At 36.8% G+C, this 15,709-nt stretch overlaps 1 protein-coding gene across 1 annotated transcript in view; it reads right to left on the reverse strand.

Annotated features, from left to right (window-relative positions):
• MCMDC2 (minichromosome maintenance domain containing 2) overlaps positions 1-15,709 on the reverse strand; it is a 31,863-nt gene that overhangs the window by 2,857 nt on the left and 13,297 nt on the right. The window contains exons 8-12 of the mRNA XM_044657978.1: positions 12,651-12,888; positions 9,768-9,973; positions 5,174-5,334; positions 3,045-3,224; positions 1,134-1,276 (exon numbers count right to left, since the gene is read on the reverse strand). Of these exons, the coding sequence (XP_044513913.1) occupies positions 1,134-1,276; positions 3,045-3,224; positions 5,174-5,334; positions 9,768-9,973; positions 12,651-12,888 (928 nt within the window). The remainder of the gene's footprint in view (positions 1-1,133; positions 1,277-3,044; positions 3,225-5,173; positions 5,335-9,767; positions 9,974-12,650; positions 12,889-15,709) is intronic.

Here is a 15,709-nt window from a genome sequence, read left to right on the forward strand (position 1 = left end):
ATACTGCTCATATGAACATTTGAACAGACAGTTCTTTTTCCTTTTAACAATGCTTTCAAAACTTATTTCCAGAAATAGAATTCTCGAGTCAAAGGGTATGATTATTTTGTAAATCTAACAGATTGCTTTTAAGAAAATTCTCCCATTTGGAAAATCTGTCAGCAATATGAGTATATCTGTTTCTCAACAACCTCTCCAGCATTGTTTTTTCACTTTTAATTATTTTTGCCAATTAGATGGGATCTCAGAATTTCAAAACCTTTTTTTTCCTCCTTTTTCAAAGGGAATACTTTCTCTCTCTCTCTCTCTCTCTTTCTCTCTCTCTCTCTTTCTTTCTCTCTCTCTCTCTCTCTCTCTCTCTCTCTCTCTCTCTCTCTCTCTCTCTCTCTCTCTCTCTCCATCTCTCCATCTCTTCCTTTCTCTCTCTCCCCCTCTATCTGTCTCTATCTTTATCTCTATTTCTCTCTTTCTCCAAGGCAGAAGATTGTTAAGGGCTAGCCACTTCAGATTTCTCCTGAATCTCCTGATCAGTTGTCATGGAATTGTTGAGGGAGTCCTAGAATGTTCTGGGATGTGATGAAATTAGCACAATAGCTTCAAAAAGGAGCTCATGGAGCACCTCTACAATTGGGAATGCCCCTTTCATTTGAACCCTGCAATGGACATCTTTTATGACAGTGGCAAATTCCTTTGGTTCAATATTTTATGGCACAATTGACATTAATAACAGGAAGTGGTCAGACAGTTATTTGTGGTGGCATTCATCAAGAAACCTTGTCATCTTAAATGTGCAGGAGAAATGTTTTTGAGTTTGCACTTTGCTCTAATGTCAAATGCTTTTTGTAATCAACACAGCATAACAGCAGGATTTCATATTTTCTGTACTTTCTGAAGAACTCAAAAATTGAGAGGACTTTAGAATCTATTTCCATGGATCTGTGGCCTCCATGGGGGTTCTCCCTTACTTTGTAGACAACAACTTCTCTAGGCCTTTTCAAGTCTATACAGTTTTTGACTGTCCTTTTGTAAAGCTTCCTAGGTGGATCCACTAGTATGAGAGATCTTTTACCATTTTATAATGTGACATAAAATACCTGCTGTTATCAAGATTTTAAGATATGAAAAATACCTACAAGCATTTCAGTGCTGATGCTGATAGCTTGGAGCCATGTATAGAATCGGTCCTGATTCTTCGACTTGCTAGGTAATAGCCATGAATCATTTTTTCTGCCTCCACACTGATCTCTACAGGTAGATTCTTTGCAAATGCAATGAGCTAAAAATTAAAAATAGTTGAAAAGACTGAAGTTCTTTAAGTCATATAAAATCCAAAGTAGTCATTTCTAATAAATTCATTCAGTTTATTTATAAATCCTTACTTTGTAACACTCTAAGACAGAAAGGCAAGGGCTAGATAAATGAGGTTAAATGACTTGCCTTGAGTACCCTGGGAAATGTCTGAGATTAGATTTGAACCCACATCCTTCTGACTCCAGGTCTGGCACTCTATCCTCTGTGCCACCTAGCTGTCCCTTATTTACACAGTTTAAATAAATTTCTAGAGGCAGTATGAAGGCAGTATGGAATCTGCTTCAAGCATCCTCATTATTCCCACTTCTTATCAGTGTGGTGTGTTCGGAGTCAGAGACGGTGCCACTACAATGACTTGGGCAAGTTGTTTCACTTCTCCGGGCCTCAGTGACTGCATCAGAAAAGTAAGGGCTGGAATAAATGGTCTCCAGGATTCCCTTCAACCCTGGGGCTCAGGCCTGCCATCCTAGCTTCACAGCTGAATTTCTGTGCCTGCCTTTTAGCTAACTCTGTCTTCTGTCTGTCTGTCTGTCTGTCTGTGTCTCCCTCTATGTCCATCTCTGTCTGTCTTTCTCCCTCTGTCTATCTGTCTCTCTTACTATCTGCATGCCAGCCTAATTTTCCCCAAACCACTTTTATTGACAATCACCTCACACTCTTCAATTCAGTGAGCATTATTAAGTGTTTATTATGTTCCAAGTTCTTTGTCAGGTGCAAAAAATGGGACAGTTCCTGATACTGATATCAAGACTAAATTTGTTGGTCTGGCTCCAAGCATCTTTCACAGCCTAGCCCTGCCTCCTGTGCCACCTCTTTCCTATGACTGGTCAGCACATCCCCTTCAGTGCAGGCAGGGAGGCTCACTCCTTGCTGCACACACACTCCTGCATGTGCACCTTTGTTCCTATGGAACTATTTCCTATCACAACATTTTGTCAAAAGGCATTTCCCATTGAACCCAAAGTCCACCTGTACTCCAGCCAGATTTGTTTATCCCAATGTGAGGCTATTTTCCTTCAATATAACTTAATAGTGAAATCTTTTAGCCCTTTCAGAACCCATAAAAATCATTACCAGATCTATGCCAATTCCCCTCTCAAAAGTAAACTACTTGCTTGGCAGGGTACAGAGCATGATTTTTGGAAGCAGAGCTTAAAATTGACTTATTTTGCTAATCAAATAAGATTTCTTCAACCCTAATAATTAAAAAAAATTCTCCCTATGTCTTTGGCCATCAATATATAGGCTATTTGTGAAGCAATTAGATTCCTTGACCTGCAGAAAGCTAGACATTCCCTAGAATCAGAATAGAAAACAATCATAAAGAGATTATGCTTTTTTGATGTTTTGTTCTCTTTTTATCTTTATAAACACCATCAAAATATGGTGATTATGTGCTTTAAATTTTTAATTATATATTACATAATTTAATGTTTTTATAATTTCTATAATTTAAAAAATGAATATATGTACAAAGATTCACCCCCAAGCATGTTAATATTTTTCTGATGCAGATAATATTATTTCATTACTTTAATTACAGAAAGTACATTAGTATTCTCAAATTGAGAACAGAGATTAGGAAATAGATTCTATGCCAAGCCCTAAAAATCAATGAAATACATGCTAGAATAAAGGAGGATGGGGATCCTAAATGAAGAGAAACACATCTTTAAAGAAAGCCTATTTTCAAAATCTAACGGTCATTAGTGAGAGTCTTAATACTTAGTTACCTTTTCATAATCTTGTTCTGTGAACTTCTGAGATGCTTCATAGAGCACCTTTTTAGGATCAATGGCTTTTTTTAAACAGTGTTGTACAGAAGGAAGAATTGGGTGGCAGGGAGATGATTCATTACAATAAACCAACAGTCCAAATGCATCCATAAGATTAGGGGGAATCAAACTGAAATCCTATGTCAAATAACAAGTAAAAAGGAAAGTCCAAGATTTGCAAATTAGAAACATACTGTGCCACTACTTGATACTACTGAAATCTAAATTACGTTTAAGCAAGGCACGGTTGAACTCTCAACCTCCGTTTCTTCATCTGTAATATGGGGCTAACAAAGGCATCTAATTAAAAGGCTGCTGTGAGGATCAAATGATATAACATATGCAAATAGTTTTGTAAATATTGAAGGCCTAATATTAAAGCCCTTTATAAATGAGAGCCATTAATGTAGATCAGCAGCTCCTCTGTAATTTACAACTGCCCAAGGCACTGAGAGGGCTAATGATTGGCCCAAGGCCACTGTATGTGTCAGAGGCAGCACTTCCTGCTGCAAGGCCATCTTTCTATCTGCTATTCCATGTTTCCTATATATTTTCAGTAATAATAGCCTTAATGTATTTAATTGGTCTAATTTTTCTATTAAGAAGACAAGCTTATATAAAGGGAATTTTTGAGGTGTTAATTAACTCTTAAAGTTGCCTTGCACATAAATTTCAGAATTTCAATAGCATAAGGAGAAGCTCTGTGAATAAGTGGAGTCGGCAGCAATCTGTAGCATGACCCGGAAGACCCCTAAAGCCTGCCCTTCCTCGGTATGTCCCCCACCATCTCTGCTCCATTGATCTGCCTAAAAATCTCCCCATTAGATACAGATATTTGGGATGAAGTAACTCAACTTTGTTGTTGCTGCTCACCAAAAATGTTCATGGACATTCTTAACTGTAACTGTCAATTGTGAAAATGCAATAAACTGCTAGGAATTCAGAAATACTTCAAAATTATTTTATATTTTAACATTGACACATTTGAAAAATAGTGCTATGTATTGTGAGATGTTTTACTTAGTCCATAGAAAGTATCTTCCTTTTACTGAGGATAACAGATATTAAAATAAAGATCAAAATAGCGATATTTGGTGAATATCCAAATTCATAGATTTCACAGATTACAGGTTAAAGCATTATCTTTAGAAAACCTCTAATCATGTTACCAGGTTGGGATGATATATGAACCCAATATTAGCTTATCAAAGAACTGGGCACAGCTCTAGAGAAGGAGCCAGTTTTGAATGGGGCTTGGGGTGGGGAAGTGGGTAAGGAGGAAGGACTGAGTCACAGTGGATTATGGAGAGTGGCAGGTCAAGATGGAATAATGAATGTTTAAAAAAAAAAAAGATGGAATAATGCCAGCAGCAGGGACAGTGTGAGGTCATTAAATAGGGAGGATGGGGCTGCTAAAATGGAGGTGGAGAGCCCTGAAAAACTGCTTCACAATTTTGCCCAAGGCCAGTCTTAAAGGTAACTAATTTCCAATAATTATTTACACTCACTTGTTTCAATGGTGCAAAGTTTTTATTTTATATTCAATTCTTTCCACTCTTTATTAATGTTGAGCATCACCTTATAAGAAGCAGTATTTCGTGGAGGACAGAGAATTGGGCTCAAAGTCAGTAAGACCCAGATCTAAGTTCTGCTTCTGACACATACCTGCTAATTGTGCGACTCACTTGGCCTTTCAGTGCTTGGCAACTCTGTAAGTTGCCACTTGCATTGATAAGGCAATTACTTCACTAGGGAGGCAACTATACCAACAAAACCACAGATCTAGTCCTCAAACCTCGTTTACCCTTGACAGTCCCTCTCACTACCTGTTGATAATAGCTATCTGGCTAAGTAGACACACAGCTATTTATAAAGCTGGAAATAGTTGAAATTTTTCTTAATCCCAATTTTACCATTATCATCTGCAATGCTTTGAAAATATAGAGCAATTTTATATCAAAAAGGCTTACACTTGTTTATTAATTTATCAATATCAAATTTTATCAAAATCAAAATTAATATTAATTTATTATAAGCAGTAACTAAATTCACTGCAAAGCATTCTAAGAAAAAAAGGATATACTTACCACTTGTCCAATTAAAGTGCAGTTTCTATGTCTTTTTGAGGATGAGTCCACATCAGTAAAGGACCAAAAACTGGACTGAACTGAAAAGGTAACTTGCTGATCAACACCGTCCCCGTATTTCTTTCCAGGAATATACACTGTAGTGCTTCTGCTTTCTAAAACTGAGTCCAGGCATATTAATAACTGTTATTTGAGAGAAATACTTATCCATTAAAATCCTGTTCCCATACCTCACTGTGACAGAGACGTTCCCCTGGGTTCTTGAACTGTGTTTCTGTAATCCAAGTACTGGGATTACTAAATTTATAAAAGTCACAAGAGGGTTGATTACCACTGATAAACAATATTTTTAGCCACAGTAACTCAGGAAGACAACCGCCTATGGTACAGTCAGGGACTAAAATCTGCATCAGGTAAAGGAATATATACATGTATTAATGAAATTACACTGGAGTTTGCTTGACGTATGCACATTTATTGGTAAGTTTTGTTCTTTTTATCTTTTTTTTTAGCTGGGAGGGATGAGGGGGTCAAGGATACTCCTCCCAAAAGGAAAACAACACTTGGAATTATTTATATTTTTTCTTTTTGACATCATCTTCATTTATGAATATAGTTTCTTTCTTACTTCCTCCCCAGTGAACCATATCATCCCTTGTACCAAAAAATAAAGAGAAGAAAAAATGTAGCTTAGTAAGATTAACATGTTGACTGAGTCTGACAGGGTCAGCGGTGTTGCACATCCACAATTCCTAACCTCTGCAAATAAGGGAAGGCAGTACATTTTCTCATCTCCTGCTTGAAGACAGGTTTAATATCTACCATTTAAAGACCAATATTCTCCCAAGTCAAGGACAAAATATGATCTCTTTAATACTCAAATGAACCTGTGACCTTATCAACATAATGGTCCCTTCTATGACAGTAACAACCTGCTCACATTTGCCCATCAGTTGTGACTCTTGTCCATGTTCCCACACGTTTGCCTTAGAGGGTCTAATCAATGTACTTCAGCTCTTCCTCACATCTAATATTTTGGGGGTACTAGGGTTCACTTGTCATCCCTTATCTTTGCCACAGGGCTGGTCCATCTTCTCTTCCTATCCTACAATTCTTTTTTTTTTTTTTTTTTTTTAATTTAAACCATTACCTTCAGTCTTGGACTCAATACTGTGTATTGGCTCCAAGGCAGAAGAGTGGTAAGGGTAGGCAATGGGGGTCAAGTGACTTGCCCAGGGTCACACAGCTGGGAAGTGTCTGAGGCCAGATTTGAACCTAGGACCTCCCATCTCTAGGCCTGGCTCTCAATCCACTGAGCAACCCAGCTTCCCCCCATCCTACAATTCTTTGATGATATCTTAGAATCTTTAAAGGAGTTTGCAATTACTGAAGGCAAACCAGCCTGCTCCTCTACTCTTGTTCAACCCTGAACCTAACCTGTGTGCCTATATTGTTGGTCCTAGAGATATAAATACTTATATACAGATATATAAATATATACACACTGTTAAAAGGATAGAGGGAGAACCCTGGTGTGATGGGTTTGCGGGTTGTAAGAGAAAGTCAAATAAACAACCCCTCCAGAGAAAATCCCTCCCCGAGTGGGGAGAGCGCTCATGATTGCCCTCTCTCCCAGAGAGTTCTCTGATGGAGGGATGGAAATATTAAAAGGACTGAAAGGGAGTTTCCCCTAGTAGATGTTGTTTGGCCCTAGTCGAGATGGATTGACTAGGGCCCTGCAGGAAACTCCTTCCTTCCTCACAGAGAGACAAATGGCTGCTCTCTGACAGTGTTGGATATGGTGGTTGTGAAAGGCAAGCAGGAGGCTAGCAGGGCAGGGACACTGAAGGAAATTGGTTGGGTGGTTTGTCAGGACTTTGATTATGCCTGATTCTCCCCAATGTCTCTCCTGGTCAACTCCAGCTAGGGTGAAAAGCAATAACAGACATCCCGAGATTCTGACAATGCTTGGGGTTACAGAGAGCCCTTCACCCCTAAGTACTCCTCCCCCTACAAGCCCTTTTCCCTCGCAAAGGATTTTATCTGACTATTATCTCAAAAGGGTGGTTTAATGAGCAGGTTGAAGGAAGGGTTTGGAAAGTGGGATCAGGAAGCCTTAGTCTAAACACAAAGGATGGTATGGAGTCTCTTTTGGCCTAAGCCAAAAGCCAAAAAGCTCCAGCCAGAAAACGTTCTTGATTCCTTCTTCCTTCTGGCTGCTAACCTAATCTAAATAACAGGTTGCAATGTCTTTCTATAGGTGGCACAGAGAGAGAACTTCGTCTTCAGAATGTCTCAGCGTGCTTTCCGAGCAAGACCCCTCAAGCCGCTGAAAATGTTCAGCCAGCCCTCTTAAGTTGTTTTCCAGGAGAGCAGGTTCAATCACAGGTGTTTGAGGCTCCAGGGAAATCCTCAGGTATTCAGGGATTTGAATCCTGAGATCAGGCATGAGCTCCATCCAGTCCAGGGTCCAAGGATGAACTCCCCCTCTTCAGTTGTTTCCCAGAGTTCCTTGCTGTTCTTTCCAACTGCCACTCCTGTCCTTCAAATCTCTCTCTCTGTAACATCCCCAAATCCCCTTCTGTGCAAGGCTTCTCTTACAACACGTAGACTTAAAGATGAATTCTATAGGTTGTCTAGGCAAGTGCATTTTGTAATCTAGGGAATGGACGTTCTTCATCTACGTGGACTTTTCCTGCATGGATGATCATTCTGAACTCTTTTGAGTGACTACAGATTTCTTACACAAGGCTCTATGGTATTTTAGGAATTGATGCAATTAACATGATGCCATCTGCAAACGGAAGGACCTCACGCTAGGTCTCCTGCCTTAGAGCAGTGAGCATGCATTTCCCTATCTTGTGCTTTATGTCTATGATCAGGGTTGTTTCTGTTATTTTATTTTTAATAGAATCTTGAATGTTTTTCATGCTTTTTTTCTGAGGGGGTAGGGAAAAGTTGTGAGTAGGGAGACTGGAGTTGGCGATAGTGATAACAAAAAAGAGAAAAGGAGCATCAATGAAGCATTAACAAAAATATCAGTAGAGGGTAGGATGTTCAGAAGGAGACAAAGACAAGCATAACTGTATTAGAACAATCATGCTAAAATTCATATATACTTTAAGAAATAAACTATCGGTAAAAGAAATTGACATTATTGTATGCAGTCTTTTTTCCCTTTCTTTACAAAGGAAAATATTTACTGATGTCATCGAGTTTAAAATAATTAAAAAAGAATATTAAAAAAGAAAGCTGAGGAAAAAAGATTCTATAAGGTGGAGCTTTGCTCTACTGAATCAAAAGCTTTTCATAATCAACAAACAATAAATAAGCACAGTGGTATTTTATATTTCCTATCTCTTTCAGACAATAGTGAAATGATAAAGATATGGTTCATTGTTGAATATCACTTGAAGAAGTCTGCCTGTTCTCTCCTAAAGCTAAAGTCTTTGAGACAGTGTCTACAATCAATGCCTACATTTCCTTTCCTCACATTCTCTTCTTAACTCACTGGGAGGTTCTGATTTCATCATTCAACTGAAACTTCTCTCCCCAAAATTACCAATATTCTTTTAATTATTGAATTGAATAGCCTTTTCTCATGCCTCACCCATCTTGGCATCTTTGTTGTCTTTGTCTCTATCAAACACCACATTCTCCTCTATATTCCCTTCTCTCTCTGTTTTTATGACACTCTCAGTTCACTTCCTTTCTGCTGGACCACTCCTCAACATTTTTGGTTGAACTAGAACCCAGGTAATTAGAAGATTTTTATTGTTGTTTTAATAAAATTGGGCTATCAAGTTGGAATCTTACTCAAGAGAGAAAGAAAGTGGGTGCAATTCTGGCTCTAACCTGTCTGAATTTATAAAAATACTTTATTTTATCAATTATGTGTAATAAAAATTTTCCTCATAAGTGTTCTGAAGTTACATGCTCCATATCATCTCCTCCCTTCCTTCCCTCTCTCTTCCTAAAGCTGGTAAGCAATTTGATCTAGTTTATTATCATATATAGCATGTATTGCCATGTATAACATGTTTTATTATTATACATAGCATGTATTTTCATGCATAACATATTTCCATATTGTTCATTTTTGTAAGAGAATATTACCAAAACCCCCAAATAAAAACCTAAATAAACTACAGTGAAAAATCACATGCTATGATCTGCATTCTGACTCCAACAGTTCTTTCTCTGGAAGTGGATAGCATTCTTTGTCATAATAAACTGTCTGAATTCAAAAGAGAATTCTTTAAATCTAAAAGGCCAACTAATCACATCATACTTTTCCATTTTACCCAGCACTAATCCTAAAAGGTCAATTTTGTTACTGTAACATATTTTTCATTTTTAATACAATATCCTACTTAACACAAATTTATCTATTAATACCTTTGAGCACTGAGGGTTTGTACTATGTATTAGGAAATTAGCTCTTTGGGCTCCTCCTTTCATGATTTCATAACTTTGATTCATAAAATTTAGAAATTATGGCAGTTCTGCTTTAAATCCCATGTCACTTCTCGACACTGAATGTGAATGCATTAATTGACTAAGAAGCAACTACTTTAAAAAACTATTGACCTACCGGATTGAAGTAATTCAAGTTTTTCCTTTTTATGTGATAATAAGTCTCCTATGTAGCAGATGCTGTCTTTGGCTAGCAAAGCACTACATGCCTGAATGCTAGGAACTCCAGTTCCATATTTATCTCTGGACAGAGTGGGGAAAATTTCACTAGATGCTGGATGACGGATACCACGAGGCACAAGACATACACCGAAGTTCAAAAGCCTAAGGGGAAAAAATGTTATTTAAAATATTTTTGGCAACAATATTAATTCAGTGATCATGATGTTTTAGAAGATGTTGTCCCTGTACTTTTGTCATATACCACGCTAATACAAAAGTTTATATATCAAAATGTTTATGGATTATGGTTGACTTGATTAAGTCAGAGGAATAAAAAGGGGTAATTTTCTTTCTTTTTTTTTTTTTTTTTTTTGCCAGATATTATAGTATGGGGGGAGGGGGGAGAGAATGTCAGTGGAAACAGTTGTCCATTCGGAGACAGAAGGCCCTTGTATGAATCTCAGCTCTGTCATTTACTATCTGAATGACCTTGAACAAATCCCTTCACTTGGTTTTTTTTATCTTTGAAATGAGGGAGCTGCAGTAGAAACCTCTAAGATCCCTCCCTGCTGTAATCTATGATTATCCTTTCATGAACTTATATTTTAATTTATTTTATAATTATCGGCATACTTAGCTTATCTATCCTATTAGATCGGAAGTCTTTGATACAAGTCTATTAAAACCTTCTTTCCTACTGGACAGAGGACATGCCTGAGTGAGGGATGAAGATCCAAGTGCAGACTCTGATTACACAAGAATTCTACCACTCCCTAATTTAGCCTTATCTCACCTCAGCATTCTGAGAAGCTCCAGCATCCTTTATCTACCTCAGTATAAAACTGCACATACTGTAGAATCTGTGGGCCATCCTATGGGCATGCTGTTATGGTCTAGAAAGAGCCACCATAGTGGAAGCCATCAGATGTGCGCTCTCATTTCCTGAGGCTAAACAAAGATGGGAATTCAGCTGGTGGCAGTGAAGTGTACATGACAATTTCCTTTTATGTTCCTATGGCTTGTATATTCTATAAATCTAGTTAGATCAATAGAGTGTGAAGATCTCTCTATTTTCCTTAAAATTCCAAACTTGATTAAAACAAAGGTCCTTCCAGACAAGGGCCATCTCATTGATCTTCCTATTTCCCCTCCACTCACCTACAAAGCCTTTCACAATGAATTCATTATACATAGTAGGTCCTTTATGTGTTGAAGGAATACAATTTCTACTCATAATAGCTGACATTTAGAGAGCATCTTAACATTTTTAAAGCACTTTATATATGATCTCATTTCTTCCTTTCAACAAACCCTGCCAGATATGTGCTCTTATTATTATTATTCTCATTCTTACAGATAAAGTGAAGCTAAGAGAAGGTAAGTGAGTTGGTCAGGATCACATTAGCTAGTGTCTGAGAAATTATTTGAAGTCAGGTTTTTCCGACTTGAGGTCCATCACTCTATCCAACATTTCACCTAGATGTTTTGTAATAAATTAATCCTTTAGGCAGAATTACCTAAACCATTCTTGTCAGGTGAAATTTTGCCCTGTTTCAGAGACCTCTTAGGCAGGAGAGTCTACATTTTCTTTGGGATTCCAATATTTACCAATTTATCATTGTTTTGTTCTTTACATCTAACCCAACCCTTCTCCATGTTAAAATTTAGATATACTTTTTTCTTGTTCTATCTTCAGTGAAAAAGAGAGCAGTTAAGTTATCCACAAGCTTTCCTTTCTCCCAGCTAAATACTTTCAATTTTCCTTTTTATTTTTTATAGATATTGCTTTCTATCCCTATAGCTATCTCTGTGAATTCCCTCTGAACCTCTCTAAATTCTTTTAAATTGTGAAATTCATTTATTATTTCCATTCTGATTTCCAATTCGCAGTTCATTTCTTAGGTAAAAGCAATTTAAAAACATTTTTTTACTAGAAGGAAAGAGAAAAGGGAGTGGGGAAAGAGAACCTAAACAATATATATTTGACTGGGAGTAGGAAAATAGGTTGAGAGTAGATGTATGCAAGGATGAAGTGATGGAATTCTTTAAACATTTAAAGGCAATTTCCCTGTATCTTAGCTTTATTAAAAAAAAAAAACCCTCAACTTTCTCTAATGCTATTAAACAAAACTATTTTGAATGCTTTTAATATTAAAGTAATTTAAAGTTATTTTATCCTAATGTTCCTAATTGAATAATGTAGCCTAATTGAATGAGTTTACAAATAGTTTTAGTATCAGACTATAATTTAAAAAACATATTGCCTTCAATTGGGGAATAGCTGAACAAATTGTGGTATATGCTGGTGATGGAATACTATTGTGCTCAAAGGAATAATAAACTGGAGGAATTCCATGTGAACTGTGTGTAAACGAAATAGGAATTGATGCAGAGTGAAAGGAGCAGAGCCAGGAGAAACATTGTACACAGAGACCAATACACTGTGGTAAAATCGAATGTAATGGACTTCTGTACTAGCAGCAATGCAACGACCCAGGACAATTCTGAGGGATTTATGATAAAGAATGCTACCCACATTCAGAGGAAGAACTACAGTAGTAGAAACAAAAGAAAAACAACTGCTTGAACACATGGGTTGAGGTGGACATGATTGGGGATGTAGACTCGAAAATACCACACCAATGCAACTATCAATAATATGGAAATAGGTCTTGATCAATGACACATGTTAAAACCAGTGGAAATACACATCAGCCATAGGGAGAGGGGGAAGTCAGGGGGCAAAGGGGAAAGTATGAGCATGAATTATGTAACCATGTTAATTTTTCAAAAAAATAAATATTAATAAATGTTAAAAAAACATATTGTGCATATTTACCTATCTACAAGTAATGTATCACTTGTTACAATTAGAATGTCCAGGTAATCTCCAACTTCCTTATTTCTATCATTTGTCTGTACTAGACTCATTAGCAAACAAAGTTTTAACATGTTGTAAGTCCTTGGAGGAATGATCTGTGATGCAAAAATGTTGGCAAGCACAGCTGTAAATTTCCAGCATGAGCCTGAAGTCAAGGCTAGGAGATACCTGAAGTTGTCAGTAATACCTGAAGGAACTGAAAGAAAATATTAAAAGAACCATTAAATAATTAAATAAATTAAATATCCAAACATTAAATTATTAAATATAAAATCATTAAATTAAAACTAATTATTTAAAATATTAAAATATTAAATAAATTAAATGAAACAATAAAAATGATATAGTAACAGAAAAGGGAAAGAGAAGATGGGAAGGATCACATGTTTTTCATATAGTCTATAAATATTAACTTACCTTTGTGTACTCTTTAAGTTTTTTATCAAAAGACCAATAACCTGATATACAATCTGAGAAACTGAACCACATCAATATCAATATTCTTACAAAAGATGAAACTAGAAGGCAAAAGAAGGCAAATGGAAGGTAACCAGATAGAAGAATGGCCCACAGGTTCTCCTTTGAAAGACAAACAAGGGAGTTAGAATGTCATTGTCCATCCAAAGTCTTTATGAAACATCATTTCATGACACACTTGGGCATCTTGTCTAGTAGTATTCATGATGATCATAGACAAAAAAAGCAGCATGAAGATGTCTGTAGCTTATGCAAAAATAACACTACAAAGTAAAGTCTTCCAAAGCAATGTCCTAGTTTTGAGAGGCTATTTCCAAGGATTGGAGATCTAAACTGACTTTCTCACCTATTCCTCAAAATTTAGCAGCAAATGATATTTAAAATGAATTGCTACAGGGTGTCACTTCTGGCCACCAAAAGATGAAAACAAAATATAACTCCTGTCTATTCCAATGGAGTTTACTAAAGAATATGGTATAGTTGGATGAATCTCTGATAGATAGTAAATACAGAGAATGTGAAAGCTGCTGATACCTTCCTGGGACCTGGCAAATGAGGGGTATGTTCTTCTGGACCTATAGAGTTACTGGTCCTATGCCAGTTGTGACATGTTTCTACAAGTACCAGCACAAACATCAGGGTCTTAGGAAAAATCATTCTTATTTATGTGAAAGAAGATTAGTACGTGTGAAGAAAAATTGACAATTTTTTCTCTTTCTTTTTTCTTTGTAATTTTACAGTCATTTTTTATAATTTGTGTTTCCTTCACAAATCAGTTGGTATGATTTTTTAAAAACCCTTACCATCTGTCTTAGAATCAATATTAAATATTGGTTCTAAGGTAGAAGAGAAGTATGGGCTAGACATTCAGGGATTAAATGACTTGCCCAAGGTCAGACAGCTAGGAAGTATCTGACATCATATTTGAACCCAAGTCTTCCTGATTCTAGTCCTGGCTTCTATTCACTGGGCCACCTAGCTGCCCCTACAAAACAGTTAGTATGATTTTTCAGCCTTTTAAGCATTTGTTGATTCATTGGATGTTCAAGTATTGCTATTTGCTATCTTAAACTGAATCCTCTACAAGATTGATATTGATATCAGAAACATAGTTTGTGTCACTTAATTACTGGTGTCTAGTTGAGTAATGTTAATATTTTTCTTTTCTGTTTTTTTAAATAGACCTAGATGGCTTACCTTATTGTGAGATTCTTATGTACTTATAAATCCATAGGATAACATTTGTCTGCATAGCTAGAAATCCAAAGTATTTAACCTATAGTACTCAATTTCTTTTGGGGGGATCATTGCTCATCTTTGAGGCTAATTTGACCTTGTTTGTTGTTTTCTCCAAGTCTTTATCCTATAATTGCATGGATTTAGAATTCTACATGGAATACCCTTTAGTGACAGGGATCCAAATAGGGGAAATTTCAGATGCTTTTTGGAATAAGGACTCAAAGAAAATTTGCTTGCACTTCTAAGGTGATTGCCTATGGTAAATGGATCACTAAAGAAATCTTGCTGTCCCCTTAGAGAAAGGGACACTTAGAAAAACTTGTCCAAATTCTAGTTGGATGGCCTTATGTGATGAGGGAATCATGGAAGTATTTTCACCAGAACAGTTGGTTTCTCATTTGAAGGTGAGGGTTGACTTCTAGTCAATCCCAGGTCTCTAATTTCTCAGTGAAGAGTCTTACATGCTCTGAGACTGCTATAAGGACCAACCTTTTCTGAGACTAGAAGCTTGATTTTATTTTTCTTTGGAGTTACTCAATAATAAGCCTGTTAGAAGCCACTGAGAGAAACAGGGTCCTTTAATAGAGCCTTTTTATCTGGATGCCATCAAAAGAGCGATACAGCCAGGCAAGGCCATGCGTTGATTTTTCTGCTCTGAAAGTCAGGACGCAGACAGGATGATTTTATCTAAGATAAAAATTTGGACTCCTCTCTATGGCTTCTTTTATGGTCAACACCTTTTCTTATTGGAAAGCATTATAATCCAATTTTCTAGGATAGCTTTAAGTTTTTAGTAAACCAGCAGTTAAGGAGTTAACAATTTTTCCAAGCCAAGAAAAAAGAAGAAATTAGCAGAAGCTGCCCTGGCCCTGAATCTATTTCCAGATGGCCCATGGTCAAAGTAGGCAGAGTCAGACACCCTTCATATTCAGCTAGGTACTTTCCACCCCACATAATCTTAGAGGCTCATTCTTTAAAGATATCTTTTGAAGTATGGAAGCTTTTTACTAAAATAACTTTTAGATAAAATGAGGTCCATTTTTAACCTTGGAAAATTTCTCATTTGAGCATAAACTTCATGGGAGAAATTTTTGTAAGTCATATGTCAATCATGATGTAATTCTGTAACCTTGGTGTGTCTGTGCAGCCGTGAACTCCATTGTGCTTTGTAAGAAACAGCTCCTGAATACTGTATAAAATAAACCCCAAGCTCCATGATTGAGGGAGCAGCCATGAGCTAACCATTGGCCGACTGTTCTCAAGTTTCTACTTCGTACTTATCGTCCAATGCCACGTCAGGC

Source organism: Gracilinanus agilis, chromosome 1, assembly GCF_016433145.1.
Source record: "Gracilinanus agilis isolate LMUSP501 chromosome 1, AgileGrace, whole genome shotgun sequence".
In the NCBI taxonomy this organism is placed as follows: domain Eukaryota; kingdom Metazoa; phylum Chordata; class Mammalia; order Didelphimorphia; family Didelphidae; genus Gracilinanus; species Gracilinanus agilis.